This window comes from Canis lupus, chromosome 15 (genome assembly GCF_011100685.1).
Source record: "Canis lupus familiaris isolate Mischka breed German Shepherd chromosome 15, alternate assembly UU_Cfam_GSD_1.0, whole genome shotgun sequence".
Classification (NCBI taxonomy): Eukaryota; Metazoa; Chordata; class Mammalia; order Carnivora; family Canidae; genus Canis; species Canis lupus.
In genome coordinates, this window is record NC_049236.1 from 3,464,751 (window position 1) to 3,481,864 (window position 17,114).

Genomic DNA, 17,114 nt, shown 5'->3' on the forward strand with positions numbered 1-17,114 from the left:
AGTCTGTGGTTTTTATTGGTAACTGCCTCAATCACTTTGCTTGTATTGTTACTTAAATGAACGACTCTTATGGTTAGACATGGCCTAGATATAAAATGGAATGCTGGTTTCCTCACCCGATTTTCTTTTGACTAGCTCTGACCTCTATTTTTAGCAATCTTCAGTGAACACCAAGATCAGGACTGAAGAGCCACGAACTACTTTACCTTATGCTTAGAGAGCTGGAGTTTAATTTTGTCTGGGTCATTGGATATCTCCAGCTCCGAGTCCAGGTGACTCTCTGCATCTTCTAGCCAGTCAATCAGTTTTTTCCAAGCTTCATGGAACTATAATCATATAAAAAGTAACTTATAATAGGAATGAATATGCAAACTACACTTTAATGCAAATTATTCAGAGCTGCCACACATGCAGCCCAAGGGTTGTTCAATAAATTAAGATCTTTCTTTCATAACTCACTTGTTTTGCCCGCTTCCTAGCATCATCCAGAGATCTCCCTCTTTCAATAGACCGCTGGACAACCTTCTCCCATCGAGACTGGACGCTGACCAGCAAATTCTTGATCAGAACAACGTCCTGTTTTTGGCTAAGAAACTTTAACTGATTTCCAGTTTGATCCAGTTCAATGATCTGATCTCGATGAGCATTGACTTCATTAGCAAATACCTGAGGGGAAAATATTGCTCTTCTTAAAACTAAAAATAAGATGGAGGAGTTACTCTTTTAACTAGTCCTCTCAAAGGGAAAGCAACACCATAACATCAGAGTTACCTTGTGCTCCTCTATCTGGGAAAGGACAGTGTTTAGAATCAGGCTGGGAGGAGAGGCGATGTTGAGATTCTGCTCTGCTAGAGTGAGCCAGTTGATAAACTCTTGCAGGGAATTCTGGAATTCTGTTGCCAGGTTGAGAGCCTCTTCCAGCTTTGACTGAATTTTAATTAAAACACACACACAAAAAGAAAAAGTGCCAAATTCAGGAATTGTAGCTTCAGGGACAAAGGCGTGAATTGTACACCAAATGAAATGACCTCTAAAAAGGAAGCCTCATTTAATGAACCACCAAACATGCCTTGTTTACAAAAAAGGGGGCAATTTAGTGTCTGAAACTAAAACAACTATGTATGAAAGGGAACGAGGACAACTTGCAGCTATGTTGCTTTCTCTGCCATTCCCCACTTCCTGGGACATTAAAGAACAGGGATGAAACTATTCAGTAAATGTAAGTGAACAGATCCTTCCGTGGTGACAGCTGCAAGGTCTGTAACTTGTTTGGGGCAAAGCATCACTTCCCTTTGCTGTACTTTTGGGGTGTAAAAACAACTAAATGAAAAGCACTTTACTGTAAAGATTATATTCATGCAGCACTCTCTGTTTAAATGTGTTTTCAGAAAATATGGCACCTGAAAATGTGTGAGGTTGAAGCTTATTATTATTTTTTTTAACTTTTATTTTTTAAGTAAGCTCTGGGGCCAATGCAGGGCTTGAACTCACAACCCTGAGATCAAGAGTTGCAAGCTCCTGGGGCACCTGGGTGGCTCAGTGGGTTAAGCGTTTGCCTGTGGCTCAGGTCATGATCTTAGGGTTCTGGCATCAAGACTTGCATCAGGCTTCCTGCTGAGTGGGGAGTCTGTTTCTCCTTCTCTCTGTGCCCCTCCTCACTTGTATATACGCAGTCTCTCTCAAATAAATAAAATCTTAAAAAAAAAAAAAAAAAAGTCCCATGCTCTACTGACTAAACCAGGTAGGAGACCCTGAAACTCATTTTTAAGCTACAAAAAGAAAAGGTAATAAAAGCCATAATATTCTAAGCAAAAACCTGACAACACTAGATATAAATTTTTAGATACTTTGATCTAAATCAGAATGGCAAAAACAATGGCTCATTTGGGGGCATGTGCCACTGCCCAAGGACACACTCCAATTCTAGAGTCTCTAACCTCCAGCCTCAGAGATAAGCTCTACCCACACACCTAGGTGACGTCCTCTGTCCCCTGGTCCATCTACCAGGCAGGCATATGGAATGATGACAGGTTATTAAAAATGAATATACCTAAAATATTCATAGAAAGAAACCCAAGATGTATACTACAAATGTTAACTGTTGTTAACTGAGTCACACTGTAGAAGTTTTTCTTTGTGTTTTCAGGTTACTTTTGTAACCTAGAAAAATACTATAATAAATGTCACAAAAATAAGGACCCAGTCTAAACAAATCAAGAGGAAAAAGAAGGGATCCCTGGGTGGCGCAGCGGTTTGGCACCTGCCTTTGGCCCAGGGCGTGATCCCGGAGACCCGGGATCGAATCCCACGTCGGGCTCCCGGTGCATGGAGCCTGCTTCTCCCTCTGCCTGTGTCTCTGCCTCTCTCTCTCTCTCTGTGACTATCATAAATAAAAAAAAAAAAAAAAAAAAAAAAAAAAAGAGGAAATAGAAAATCTCCCTCAAATTTATCATAGAAATGCTTGGAAATTAATATAAGTTCCTAGATGACAGGAAATCTCTCCACATCATTTTATCTATCTATCGATATATCTATTTTTTAAGATTTTATTTACTCATGAGACACACACACACACACACACACACACACACACACACACAGGCAGAGACATAGGCAGAGGGAGAAGCACGCTCCATGCAGGGAGCCGGACATAGGACTCGACCAGGTCTCCAGGTTCAGGCCCTGGGCTGAAGGCGGCGCTAAACCGCTGAGCCACCCGGGCTGCCCCTATATTTTCTTTAATATAGCACCACACACATTTAATAAATGATTAGTGATACTGAAATGTAATGTTCTTACAAAATCAGAAATAACTGTTCTTGATACCCTGGTGCTTGTCTGACCCGTTCCACCAGTGATGGAAACCTTGAGGCAACCTGCTCCACTGATGGGAAAACTTTCTAGAAAATTCTTAATTATGAGCCAGAATCTGCCTCAGTTTCTTCTGTTAGTCTTAGTTCTGTGTTATGCAGGAATTACAGATGATAGTCTAAAAATTAGAACAAAGATTTACACTCAGCTCCTCTAGTCACTCTTCATATATCTAGACCCCACATTAAAAGAATTCTTTTTTTCTTTTTTTTAAAATGTGGTCTTAGAACATCCAGGGTATTTATTTATTTATTTATTTTATTTTTTATTTATGAGAGATACACAGAGAGAGAGACAGAGACACAGGCAGAGGGAGAAGCAGGCTCCATGCAGGGAGCCCGATGTGGGACTTGATCCCGGGTCTCCAGGATCACGCCCTGGGCTGAAGGTGGCCCTAAACCACTGAGCCACCAGGGCTGCCCCATTAAAAGAATTCTAAGAAACTAATGCTTCTCTCAAAATGCTCATTTAGATGGGTGAATATTTGTTATGTCCTTCTGCTCTTAAATTTTCACAATGATAAGGGTCCATAACTTTGCTTCCACTATACACCTAGCAGCATAGTGTCTGGTACATCCAGGTTTAATAACTATTGAATGGGTGTGGCCAATAAATGTGAACACATATTTTACATTTGATCTGCCCCGTACAGAAACTCTGTGCTGAGTGATACTCTGAAACTTGGTTTTCATAAAAAACAATGTTTTGAGGCCTTGATTCCTGGTCACTTTTCTTTTGAAGAGAATTTGATTTGTGCAAAAGAGTGGGAAGAGGTCACATAATTTGCCTGTGTCTTGAATTTTAGTAAAATTCTTTACATATTGCATTTATACTAGAGTACAAATTCCTCGTGGAGAATATTAGCCCAACTTCCTACATACTCTGTTCCAACCCTCCCGATCCTAAGACAGTGACCCCAATATAACCTTGTTTTTCAGTAGGAACACAAATCTGTGATTAATATGAGCTATAAGATCATCACTGAGCAGTAACAGCCAGTAATGTCGTAACTGGTAAAGGCAGAAAAAGAATGAATAATAAAATAGCTTGATTAGCACAAAAGTGATCCTGAGGATCCAGTTCTGCAACTTCTGGTACCATATACTGGTCTTTGAAAAATCCTTACAGAAACTAGAAGGTAATTACATGCAATCGCCAAGCAAACTACTCAAGCCTAGTAATCACACACTGTATTTTGTGGTGATACCTTTCTTTCTTCCATCTTACTGCTGACCACATGCCACTTCTGTTCCAAGAGAGCTACACTCTGTTCTGTCTTTGAGCCAGACCCAGAGTCATCACGGCTTAGAAGCATGAGCCTGCCCTTGTCAAGCAATTGATTATAAGTCTCTTCCTTGGCTTTGAGCTGGGAATAGAGTTCCTGCAAAAAAAAAAAAAAGGCAAGAAAGAAACTGGTGATGCCAATTCCTTGAGAGACACCCACACACAGATTTATGAGCACAGTTGGAAAAGTCCAAGAAGGTCTCATTCTTGATTAAAACCCCTTTTTTTTTGGATTCAGTTCAACTACTGAGCAATGAATCCCACCATTCTTCATTAAAATTAAAATAATTTTGTTATCAAGTAAAGAAGAAATTTTTTTTAAGGATCAGAGATCACAAAAATAGACCTCAATAATTTATTTCTTTTCCTGAAACATTTGCCTAGAAATTATGTGGGCTTTTGTTCTCAGCCCCTTTCTAAAGATATGATTTCCCTACCCCCCCCCACCAAAGACTCTTAAGTAGAGACAAATTTGTGTTATGCATTTGTCTTCTTGATGCTCTTACCTTCAAATCAATACTCTTGTGCCAATCAACTGACCAACTCAATTTACAAGCTAACCAATGTATTTCCAGTCAAGCTTCCCCGTCATCACTGCTGCTTGTAAGTAGGGGGTATTAAAGCCCATGTAAAAGCAGCAATCCTTAATAAGATTGTACTGTACTGTCGGTAAAAACCAGTACTTTGCAGACTCCCAGATATGTACAGGTCTGTGAATTCAGTAAGGAGCTGCTGAATAGGGGGTTATGTTCAACTTCAAGAAACGTCTATTACCATGTGTGTATCAAGCTGTTCCCTAGCAGTTTCAGGAAGCCCTCCTGTGGGCTTAGATGCAGAAAGTTGGGTCTCCATTCTAGTCAGTTCCAAGAGGAAATCTTCAATTTCACTGTGGAAACCCTGGGCCTTTGAGAAAAGACATATCAGCAAGGTTAGTAGTCAATTCTCAGCTTCAAAACTAAATTTCCTAAATGACTATATGAGGAACCTATCCTGAGGGAGGAATTCTGAGCTGTTCTCAGGGTTGTTCTGTTGCTGGATTAACATGGGGTCAATAGCTATTTATTTCTAGAAAACAGAATCCTTTGGACTTCACTGTAACCTATCACTGATGCCTGATACAACTTGATGAATTGATTAAGGTACTACTGTATATGGATAGTGGGGGGCTACTGACTTGATGCAAGAAATAACTGAATCTGTGAGCAAGGTTTGCCATAGCAAAGACTTACTAACTTTGAATCATAAAGAAAGAGACTAGGCTACAAATCCATGAAAAACCACTCAATCAAAAGTGATACTTTCCAGACAAGTTCCAGCATGGAACTGACCTTCCTCTTAAGACATAGTGTTGGAGGTGGAGGGGATTCTGCTGCAAACTGCTTTCCTCTGACGGACTTAGGCATTCCAAGTGCTATGACAGGCACAGCCCCACCTACCTAGCCTGGACAACATGCATACCTGCTGCAGTGTCAACTGAAGCTGCTGCTCTCTCTCTTCTGTTTTTTGTAACACGGACTCCCAGCACTGGTTCATGGTTTCCAAGCGGCTCCTTAGGCTGCTGGCGTCGTCTCCAGCACTAGATTCAAGCAGCTCGTTGCCAGCTTTGTTGACGGTTTCCACTGTGGCTTGATGGGCTAAAACATCATTTTTTAGAACCTAAAAAATGTCGAATGACACAATTTATTTCCACGGATATCATCAGGCTTGGTTCTCTACAGTGCACACAGTATCCGAAGGCTTCTGGTGACAATATTTGGTCTCAAACCGACAGGCCTAGAGATGAAAATTGAGAGCACTTACGTGGTGCTTTGCGAGTTCAACTTCAATGACTTTTGGGTCTCCGCTTACTGGTCTCTGAGCATCTAACAATTCCTCAGTGTGAGTCAGCCAGCTCATCAGTTCCTCTAAGGCATGCTGGAACTGGCCAAGGGCCAGGAGGGCACCTTCTAGTTTGTGCTATTCAGAAAAAGATATAGAAGGAACATTTGTCAGGAGATTAGAAAACAGTAGCTAGTTGTCCACTGACAGATCCTGCCATCTGCCTCACCTGTCTGTGGGCAATTTTTTCACCCAGGTTCTCCCAGAGGTGCTTGAGTTCTGTCAATGGTTCTCGGATAATGTCTCTGTCTGTCTCATCCATAGCCTTCTTTAACATCAGTTCACCCTGGTGGTTGAGCTTTTCCATCTCAATTTGCTGTTGGTAAACTTCCACTTTGAACTCCTACCAGAGACATACTTCATGTTAACACCAAACCAAGTCTTTAAAAATGAAAAAGCAACTTTTCTTCAAAAGCCATATCTGGTTACAAACCTTCATTTCATTTAACTGATCTTTAACAGTGTTGAGGTCGGTGCCAACAGGGGGCATGGTGCAGAGCTTAATCACAGTGTTATCTAGCCAGTCAAACATAGCCTAAAATAAAAATACAAACAAATAGTCAAAAACCAAAAAAATCCAAACCCACCAGCTGTTGGGAGAGATTTAGCATTATCTCTGCTGATGTAAGCAGACAAAAATCAAAGTACCTTGTGCTGTTTGCATTTGTAGGTGGGGGGTAGACATAAGGGAAAATGAGCTTTATTCCAATAATATGGAGATTTAAGGACAGAGCCAGTGTTATTAGGATAATGTCCAAAGTATACTACAGTCTGGAGAAACTAAATGTGAATAAAAGTTAGTATTTGTCACAGCCACCTAGCAAGCTCAGGATGTGTTCAAAGTCGTGTGCCAAGCTGTTTCCAGGTAACCTGGGTTTGGAGCCTCTGGCAAGCAAGGACTTACAGAGTACGGCCAGCTTCTCTGCATAGCCACCCTGAGGATAAATATGATGATGAAAAACATGGCAAGAAGAGGAGAAATTTGGAGATCATTACTTTTCTCAGTAGGAATGGGAAACTTCGGCTAGAAATACTGAAACAGCCCTGTCTTAGGTCTGAGAATGCTCCAGTCCTGTAAAAGTGGGTGACCTCTCTGGTGCTGGATTCAGAACGGGACAAAAAGAACACAGCACCTTGATTCTGCGGTGGTCGCCCTGGGGCCTCTCACCTGAAGAGTGTCCTGATACTGTACAGCGGCTTGCATGGCATCCTCAAGCTTTTCTAGCCTCTCTTTCCAGGTTTTGTTTAAGCTCTCCCAGGCATTATTCAGCTAGGGGAAAAAACAGACTCTAGTTAATACTAGTCTTTGGTGTGAGTCCACTCATGTTTCATCTGAATGCCATCTCCATTTTTCCACACCTCATCAATGCTCTTCTTCACTTCGGGCTTCTCCGTTTCTCCACAGGCAAAAATCAAATCTGCTCCAAGGATTCGAATAAACTCCAATTCCTCATGGAGACCATCTGTCTCTTCCTTAATAGTCTACATGTAAATGAACAGAACATAAGCCAAAACAGAAAGTAGAACAGAACTTCCCAAACTTTGCAAATGTAATTTATATCCCCATCAATAGCAGATGTTGAACAGAACTGTCAATTTCATAAAAGCCTTTCAATGTCCTTAAGATTTCACTTACCTAAACAGTGAAACTTCAGGCTCAGTTCATTTCTCTTTCTCACACACACAATATAGATGTGTGAAAGGTATTTCTCTATTTAACAATATATATAAAATAGTTTCAGAAAGGTCTAGTGGGCTTCAACAATTTACCAAAGGTTTATCTTTCCAGCCTCCAAGAGATTATAATCTACAGCCAAAAATCTATCACGGGGATTGTGGGATTGAGCCCCTTGTCGGACTCTGTGGAGTCTGCCTCAGATTTTCTCCCCCTCCTGCTCACGCTTTTTCTTTCTCTCTCTCTCAAATAAATAAAATCTTAAAAGAAAAGAAAAAAGAAATCTATCATAGGGGAGTATATCAATAAGACAAAATAATATGGTATTTCCCATTTAAGAGCTCAGAGACTGGGACGCCTGGGTGGCTCAGGGGTTGAGCGTCTGCCTTCGGCCCAGGCTGTGATCATGGAGTCCTGGGATCAAGCCCCACATTGGGCTCCCTGCATGGAGCCTCTTTCTCTCTGCCTGTGTCTCTGTCTCTGTGTATCTCATGAATAAATAAAATCTTCAAAAAAAAAAAGCAAAAGCTGAGAGACTAACATCATAGAAATGATAGGCTATATAATCTTGGAGAAAGTCAGTTCCGTGCCAGATCCTAAAAACTGGTTCATGTACTGGCAATGACAGGGACAGGGAGAGGGAAGAAGGGCTGAAATAAAAGCAAGACAAAATACCAAGCCAGACTATGGCTTATACAAAAGAGACAAAATGAGGCAAAAAATATAGTTAGTAATAGGCTCTCCAAAAAGACTAGAAAAAGGTATGTCAAAGTAACCATTAGTTAGCTCTGGATGATGATGAATCCTGAATTTATTTTCTTTTTATCTGCTCTTTTTCTACAATGAAGAAATTTACTTGAAAAACAAAACAAAACTAAAAAAGAAATTTACTTGGGAAATAATGTACACTAGAGAGGACTAAAATCAGAAGCACATTCTACTAATTTGTATTGAATGTAAAACTGATGGGAGAATTACTTTTGAGTGATGAGACTGTCCTATATAATAATTGTGGAGGTTGTGTGAGTCCGTATAAGCGGTAAAACTTGTATATAGGAAAAAGGATGCAATCTCTACTATAATAAGCATATTATTTCTTCAAGTGGAAAAAAGTCCTATTAAATAGACACTACCACCACCATCACCGCCACCACCACCACCACTCACCTTTCAAGGCACTAGGCCCAGGAAAGCAGTTAGTGCTGGGATAAAAGTGATTTTTCTACAGGACAGACACACAAGAGACGGGGCTTCATTTCTGTCTCACCTCAGCAGCTTCCACCTGCTGTTTGATTATAGACGGGTCAATGCCTGGGCTTTCCAAGTCATGGACGATGTCCTGGGTGTCTCTGACAGTGGTCAGGAGAGCAGCCATGTCATACCAGAACTTCTCTGCGAGTTCAAGGACATCAAGGAACTTAATTTCTCGCTCTTCGGCCCGAGCTTTGATGTCCTCCCAGAAGAATACCATTTGATCCAATTTGTCCTGGATTTCTAAGGGAATAAAGAATAGATATGAATGAGACTCTCTTAAGTACTTGAATCTGCTTTATCAGAAATTTTGCCTAGTTCTTATCCTTGAAAAAGCTCTATAAATTTAAACTGAAGGATAGTTTTTTATCTTTGCCTTATTATTTTGACATCTGTATTTTCCACTTATGCTGGTCTCTCAGAAAGAGACCACCGAGGTAACGTGGAAATGAGTTATCATCTAACCTAAAGGTACTGCTAAGATGTAAAGATCGAGGGGAGCCTGGGTGGTTCTGTAGGTTGAGTGTCCGACTCTTGATTTCGGCTCAGGTCATGACCTCAGGGTTGTTGAGATGGAGCCCCATGTTGGACTCTGTGCTCAGCAGGCCGTCTGCTTGGGATCCGCCCCCCCTTTCTCTGAAATAAATAAATACAATCTTTAAAAAAACAAAAGACCTAACTTATAAAGGGGCTGAGATGAGTACTCTGTTTCCGGCGTTGTGTTGAACTCGCAACGTTTCACATATAAAGTGTTACAAAAGCTGGTTATGTTCCACCTCCTATGGATACTGCAGCTTACTCATATTAGGGGTTAAAAGAACATTTGTTTCCTGGCCTGGGAATCTAACTACCAATTGTAATCTTGTTTCAATGTGGAGATGTGTTCTGAATTCTAAATGACTTCCAAATGGCTTTGTGGAATACTCATTACTTGAGAACTGCCTTCACATTCAGTGAAATATATCTGGTGGTGTGCTGGAGTAACCACAGCCTAAAATTTATTCTACTGATTTTCTTTAAATATTAATTTGATTCAGGGGCACCTGGGTGGCTCTGTAGGTTAAGCATATGACTCTTGATCTCAGCTCAGGTCTTGGATCTCAGGATCCTGAGTTCAAGCCCCATCTTGGCCCTGGAGCCTACTTTAAAAAAATAATAAATTAGACACATTAGATTAGGTACCTTTTGCAGCCAGATCCTTGTCAGCTCCCTGAGATCGCCCAATGAGCTCTTCTCCACGGCGCTTCAGGGCCTCAAAGGCAGGTTGCAGCTTTTCCAGCTCCACAGCAGCACTCTTATTGTCACTGATGCACTCTCTGATCTTGTCTACCTCAGCAGGAATCAGCGGTGGCATATGCAGGCGAGAGGAGAGATTCTCCAGAGTCTCCAACATGGGCTCAATTTTATCATGGAACTAAACAGATGTTGGACCGTTAGCCATCACAGCAATACTTCATCTCACTTCTAGGGTAAATGTTAGGGAATAAAGCTAGGGTATAATCTACTACTGCTTAGGATAACTTGCATTCGGCCTAGCCCGATGGCTGTCAAGCGTTAGGTTTGCCTAAGAAACTGTTTTGGGCATAGCATACCAGTGCTGGCCGATCAAAAAAAGAAATTAAATGTTTATTTTCCAAACAAAAAAAGATATTAATATGCCAAAAGTCAATTCAAGTCATTAGTGCCGTCACAATACTCCCCCCCTTTCCAACTAGTGTGACAAGGGACAAGACCATGAAACTGGTGAGTGTCAGTGTGTCAACATCTCAGATGACAGTTGCATGCAAACAGATTAGACCAACAAGTTAGAGGCCCTCCACCAACTGTGTAAATGAATGGGAACTCAATATGCCACATGATTTGAAGATTAAAAGTAACATGGCATGCAGCTTAATAACCCACCATATGTAATAGTGAGAAGAGAAAATGCTGGCATGATGAAAGGTAATTAAGGAAGGTCAAATCTATCTTTATTCTCAAAGAACAATTTACCTTCCCACTTTTCTGGTACTTTGAATAACAAGACTATAATCATAAAATTTTCATTTATAATCTGAAGCAGTGAAGGGGGAAAAGCGGGCAATGCAGATAAGCCTGCCTCCTTCAAAAGCTCTCTAAATCCAACTCTGGATTCACTGGAATAAGGCTTATCACCTCTAAGCGTCTTATGGGAAAGACACATGGGTCTTCCTCAACAAAATCACTCCCCACCACTCCCTCACTTCTAGGTTTCACCCCAAGTAAGACTGCCATAATAAACTACACTAATAAAACTTATTTCACTACAGTTAAGGACATTTCCTTCTAGGTAAACTCTCTCAATTCTCAGCTTCATAAGAACCCCCTTATCCCAGTGGGGGTGGGCACCTTACCTCTGCAATCTGTAATGGTGGGCGCGGTCAACACAACAATGAAATGTGACGATGTGGGGAAGACAGGAGCAGGCAGCAACAACACAAAGTAACACATTCCACAATGTGAGTGAGAGATGGGACGGAAGGTGGGGGGAAAAACTTGAGTAAGTACAAATATTAACCAAGAATATTGAGACTAAACATAGGAATAAAATACCCAGACATGACAAAAATACCACTAACAGTAATATATTAGTTGAAAAGTATGTAGTTACATGCTTTAAACTCCACTGCTGGTGGTTTAGGTGTCTCTTTGGCTCTTACTTCTCCCTACGCAAGCATCTTTCTCTGAACCAGGGGCTAGCTGGTGGCCTCTTGAGTAAGAAAGCTAATGTGTTGTCCTCTAAATTTCAAAAGTAATAAGCCAAATAGGAATCTGACATGACACATTTGTTGCTTCAAGGTGAATTCATTCAGAATCATCCCTGCTAAAGACTCATCACAATATAAAGTTTTCAAGGAAACTGTCCACAGACAGAATATAGTAGCCAAGATGAGTTTACCACCCACCCTCCCCGTGTCAGTATATCAATGTTCCCTTGATTAAAAAAATGTAGAGAGGCAAAAGTTCCTGGTCTATTGATGATCTATCACCATCACTTGGTCTAGACATTCAAGACCGCAAGGGCACACCTGATACAGAGACCTCCTGCTTAGAATACAGGACAGTTGAAGACATACACACATACCTGAGCCGACTGGGAAACAGCCTCGTCCAGAGCCAGTGCCCGCTGGCGCACCTCCTCTTTTATTTGAGCATACAGGTTTTCTGCTTTCTGGTATTTTTCCTCCACCATTTCCCCCTCCTCTGGGTTTAACTCCTTTAGTTGTGGGCCTATCTTTAGCAGCTTATCAATATGGGGTTTGTGCTCGGCAATGGATTCCCTGAGTTGCTATGCAAAAAAATAAAGTGAAGGCTTTTATACCAGTTTGCCTAAATACTTTGATCAGAACTCGTATCAACTTTGAGAGGAACAAACTGAATTGTTAAAAACCAGCAAATCCCAGCATCTCACCATTTATGAAAGAAAAAAACCCCACCTAAGTCTTAGGTTCTAATGCTACTTAATTCTCTTAATTTTCAAAAGCCATCAGATACCCCATCATTTGGGAACCCTCCCAGACACATACTCTCTCACTACCCCCATCCCTCCCCACTGATACAAGTTTAATTTCCCTCCTCTGTACATATAAATATTAGTGTACTCTATTAAAATTTACATGGTTAATTGTCTGACTCCCTCCCCCAAATGACAGACACGAAGCAGGACAAGGCATAAATCACACATTTATAGTAATCCAACCACGCCTGGACTCTACTGCCGGTTCCGTCCAGTTTATATCCTTCGACATATAGGAACACAGAGAAAAGAATAAGCGCAAACCATCAACCACAAATTAAAGAAACATAATGCTCTCTGCCTTTCTTCACAGATCTCACTCCAGCTAGGGTCTAACCAAATGCAAAAAGCCAACCAACCACACCCCACATCTCACAACACAATGCTGTAGCTGGAAAGATGAAAAATTCCCTGATGTTTACTTAGTTCTTTACTTCTGCAGCACCAGATCTCTGACATCTCCATGCTCCTCTACTTGAATGCATTTGTATTGAGGACAAGGGAAATAATTCAGTTATGTGTTTGTATTGTGCAAAGAAATTCTAGCTGATTAAAAAATAGCTTCATAACACCGAACTTACACCTGGTAGGCACTAATAAATATCTTGTTTTAAAATAAATCGTGGAGCCCACGTTCAATTCTGCAATGAAATAAAAGCCAGCATGCTCCTTACCCTCATTTCCTCTTGTTGCTGCCTGAGCTGCTCATGATCAATGGCTGGAGGAGGTAACTGTGCTATCAGTGCCCGGGTTTCCTCAATCCAGGGGCTGAGCTCCTCGTAAGTTTCCCAAAACTGGTTCACCAAGACCTGAGCCCGCTCGAGGCGGGTGTAACGCTCTGAATTGAGCAGACTAATGGCTTCATATTGCTGTATTAGAGACTCTGTCTTTTCCTATGAACAACAAAGTATAAAATTTATTACTATTATGAACCTTTTTTTTTTAAGGAAAAATGTAGATGCATATACATTAAAAACTAAAGAATTTTAGTCTTTAATGCAGAAACGTATTAACTGGGCAAAAAGTGATCGATATATTTTCCTTATACTTACCCAAATTTTCTATTTTTTCCTATTATATACATGCGTTGCTTCTAGCCTTTTTAACACATGAAAGTAGTTTCAAAGACAGTCAAAGAAAGCAGAACACAGCATTAACCTTTTAATGATGACACATAACTTCAGATACAGCATTATTACAACAAATCAGTTCAAGACAGAACATCTCAGGGCCCGTGATGGACCCTTTGGCCATCAAATTTTACTTGACTCTTCTGATAAAAATGTCTCCACAAACCCAACACTTATGCTTCATAGGTTTAAAGAGAGTAGCTCAATTTGTGAATATTTCTGAGGAAACAGTGGTTAACCATAACCTTTATATAAACAAACAAAACTGGTCTACAAAAAACAAAACAAAACCAACTCTCTTGGCCAATCCCTTTAGAAATGGGTACGATCATTTAAAAGGACCTGAAGATAGATAGATAGATAGATAGATAGATAGATAGATAGATAGATAGATAAAATAAAATAAAGTAAAATAAAATGACCCGAAGAAAGAATATCTGCATATGGTTCTGAAAAAAATCTATCATAGATATTTTGAAAGGTAACTTGAAGATCCTTATGGACTGAAGATAAGAAGCAATTCCTCTATTATACAGAAAACAGATTTGTACTGTATTTCCCATCATACAGTAGGACTGTTTGGATATTTGAGCACAAAGAGTTAGGGTGTGAATCCCCCAGAACATCAAGCTGCACTTTAAAGATTTTATTTATTTATTCATAGAGATGGAAAGAGAGAGAGAGAGAGAGAGGCAGAGACACAGGCAGAGGTTGAGAAGCAGGCTCCATGCAGAGAGCCTGACGTGGGACTCGATCCAGGGTCTCCAGGATCACGCCCTGGGCTGCAGGCGGTGCTAAACCACTGCGCCACCTGGGCTGCCCCACCTGGGCTGCCCCAAGCTGCACTTTAATACCATTACCAGTAATAGTGGGGGGAAAAATCTTCTTTATCATTTCACAATTGTACTGATTCACCATGGTCAAGACAAGAGAAACACAGTGAATAAATAAATGCAATTCACCTGTAATACAGCTTTTTGCTCCTCCCCACACGTGCCAAAGATTTCACCACGATGACTGAAGAGTTCATCCATTGAATCTTTGTGTCGAATGATGTCAATGGAGAAAGCCTTTGAAAGTGAACTAGAGTTAGGTCATGAAGTAAAAGGACACCAAGCCGTGTTACCGAAATGTTAGACACAATCTATGAAAAACTCCTTACTCCTTGCTCTGATAAAGCCACATCAAAACTATTCTATGAAGTCTGACACTCTGCCTATCCCTACATCTTCAGTGCTTATCTTTTACTAGCTTACAAAAGTATCATCTCTCCTAAAAATCATCCAGAAAACTGCTAACTATTCTTTACTAAATTAATGAACCTATTGCTCCCTTTTCACAAAGCCAAAAATCTCTTCCTCATCTTAACAAATATTTTTAATATATATCCATCATCATCAAATTGCATTATTCCACCTGGGATAGTCAGAAACTCTATGGTGCTCTAAGTTGGTAAAGATTCTACTAGCTCAGGGCACAGTGGATACATCAGTGTTACACTTACCTTCTGTACCTGCAGCTGAGCTGTGGTCTGGTCCTGTTCCAGGCGAATTGGACCCAAGGCCATCAGCTTTCGTTTTGTTTCAGCAACCCAAGCTAGTTCTGCATCAGCAGCTTGCTCATACTAATAGATTTATTAAAGGAAAATGAATAAGTTACGTATAACAAAGGTCCTCGTCCTTAGAATTATAATTTCTTCAACACAGAAAGGTCTGGATTTTCACTAGTATGGTTTCTATCTACAAAGTAAAGCCAAAATGGGAGAATTTCATAAAATCATAAATCAAGATGCAGACAATTTGGAATGGATTATACTTCAACAAATATGAGTTGATACTATTTCAACTTCTTTATTTTTTTATTTTATTTTTTTTTTCTATTTCAACTTCTTTAAAAAGAAGTTACGAAACCCCATTAGTGGTCCTAGAGCTAGAAACAACAATGGAACTTGACACTCTTAAAAATATACTTCTAATCACAATGCTTTTATGAGACTGTGCTCTTTCTGCCAGTTCTTTTCCTACCCATACACCGAACAGTAGTTTTAGTTACATGATTAAATATATGGTTAAACATGGCAGCAGGCAGTTAAGTCAAATTAACTTGGAAGTACTTGCTCAGCCGAAGAAGCCTAAAAACCCAGGAGAACACTCAACTTTTAAAGGGTCATGCAGAAACAAAGAAAAATGAATAACATGTTCTATGTGACTGCAGTTTAATGAGGGTCTCCTAATTTTTTTTCTCTTCAACTTTACCAACCTACACTAGTATATTTTTAAAGAGGAAAATAAGCTCCTTCAAGTATGATTGATTTCTTAATCATACTTGATATCTTAAATATCTGGCCAAGATTAGGGATATCAATAAAGACACGTTGGGGATGCACTTGAAGTCAGAGCAAACTTCTACATGGTTCACAAAGATTTTGCTTATCACTATGAACCCAAGAAGTCATGTTATATTTACTTTGCACCATGACACATTAATAGGTGCATATCCAGCTACAAAGGAAAGCAAATGACTTTTCCAGAAAGCAGGAAGGAAAAAATATCAAGGGAAATATGACACCTGTGTTTACTGGCAAGGTTCTATTTTGGATGGCTCTGCTATTTTGGTTAGCATATTTGATAGTAATTATAGTTCTTGGTTCCTTCCCCTCTTCTACCACCTAATGCTAAAACAGTTGATTATGTCAAAGTAAGACTGGGATGCATTTGGACCTTTTGGTCCTAGATATTATCTACTTCTATCAAAATCTTAATGGGGCAATAGCTGAGAAGAGGGCTTGCACAGACTCTACCACAAATTCCTGTCTTCTCAAAAAAAGGTCAGATATTTTGGGTCAAACTAAGATCCATCCTCACATACCTTTACCCAATCACTTCCCATCACTGAAATAATTTGTTGCATCAGATTTAGCTTAATCTCATCATTCCTATTCCTGAGCTGGTATTTATGTGGGTCATAGTTTTGTACTTTATACACACACCCCTGGCTGCCTAAAATATTAATGCAGAGTTGTCTATAAACATTACCTGCTGTGATCTCTGAATAGCAGCATCAATTTCATCCACCCTTTGTCCTACAGTGTCACTGACCAACTTGTACTGTTCGTTGGCATCAGATACAAGTTTATCCAGCCCTTCTCTGGCTCTCCAGGGCACCAGCTCTAAGAGAGCACGGCTAACTTCATTCACTGTGTCCAACACCAGCCTGTGCTCCATGACCTCCTTCTTTAATTCCTAAGGAGGGAAAAAAAGTTTTCAGGCCATTCCTTGCTAAATTAAGCACATTAGCAGCTGTGCTGGGTGGAAAGTGCTATCTCTACCACACATCCCAGCAGGGCTTTGACCTCCTTCCTCCAATTATTTTTTTTTCCTTGTCTCAGATTTTTCAATCATTCCACAGCCTGACTGTAGGCTTAGCTGCTGCTTAGAACTGTCTGCAACACTTCTTGGGCCAGACTGGCTCTGGGTAAAATAATTAGTGC

General features: G+C 40.3%; 1 protein-coding gene across 12 annotated transcripts in view; it reads right to left on the reverse strand.

Moving 5' to 3' along the window:
• The window catches only part of MACF1 (microtubule actin crosslinking factor 1), a 341,269-nt gene that overhangs the window by 29,405 nt on the left and 294,750 nt on the right, over positions 1 to 17,114 (reverse strand). For 7 of the 12 annotated variants that reach the window (XM_038557817.1, XM_038557816.1, XM_038557822.1 and 4 more), the window contains 19 exons: positions 16,660 to 16,866; positions 15,129 to 15,248; positions 14,587 to 14,694; positions 13,169 to 13,387; positions 12,063 to 12,266; positions 11,332 to 11,340; positions 10,142 to 10,373; positions 8,976 to 9,202; positions 7,393 to 7,515; positions 7,202 to 7,303; positions 6,467 to 6,568; positions 6,203 to 6,376; positions 5,956 to 6,111; positions 5,614 to 5,811; positions 4,930 to 5,058; positions 4,079 to 4,252; positions 772 to 927; positions 460 to 666; positions 207 to 326 (listed from right to left, as the gene is read on the reverse strand). In XM_038557817.1, the coding sequence (XP_038413745.1) occupies positions 207 to 326; positions 460 to 666; positions 772 to 927; positions 4,079 to 4,252; positions 4,930 to 5,058; positions 5,614 to 5,811; positions 5,956 to 6,111; positions 6,203 to 6,376; positions 6,467 to 6,568; positions 7,202 to 7,303; positions 7,393 to 7,515; positions 8,976 to 9,202; positions 10,142 to 10,373; positions 11,332 to 11,340; positions 12,063 to 12,266; positions 13,169 to 13,387; positions 14,587 to 14,694; positions 15,129 to 15,248; positions 16,660 to 16,866 (2,967 nt within the window). The remainder of the gene's footprint in view (positions 1 to 206; positions 327 to 459; positions 667 to 771; positions 928 to 4,078; positions 4,253 to 4,929; positions 5,059 to 5,613; positions 5,812 to 5,955; positions 6,112 to 6,202; positions 6,377 to 6,466; positions 6,569 to 7,201; positions 7,304 to 7,392; positions 7,516 to 8,975; positions 9,203 to 10,141; positions 10,374 to 11,331; positions 11,341 to 12,062; positions 12,267 to 13,168; positions 13,388 to 14,586; positions 14,695 to 15,128; positions 15,249 to 16,659; positions 16,867 to 17,114) is intronic. The other 5 variants (XM_038557825.1, XM_038557827.1, XM_038557826.1 and 2 more) reach the window with 1 other exon arrangement.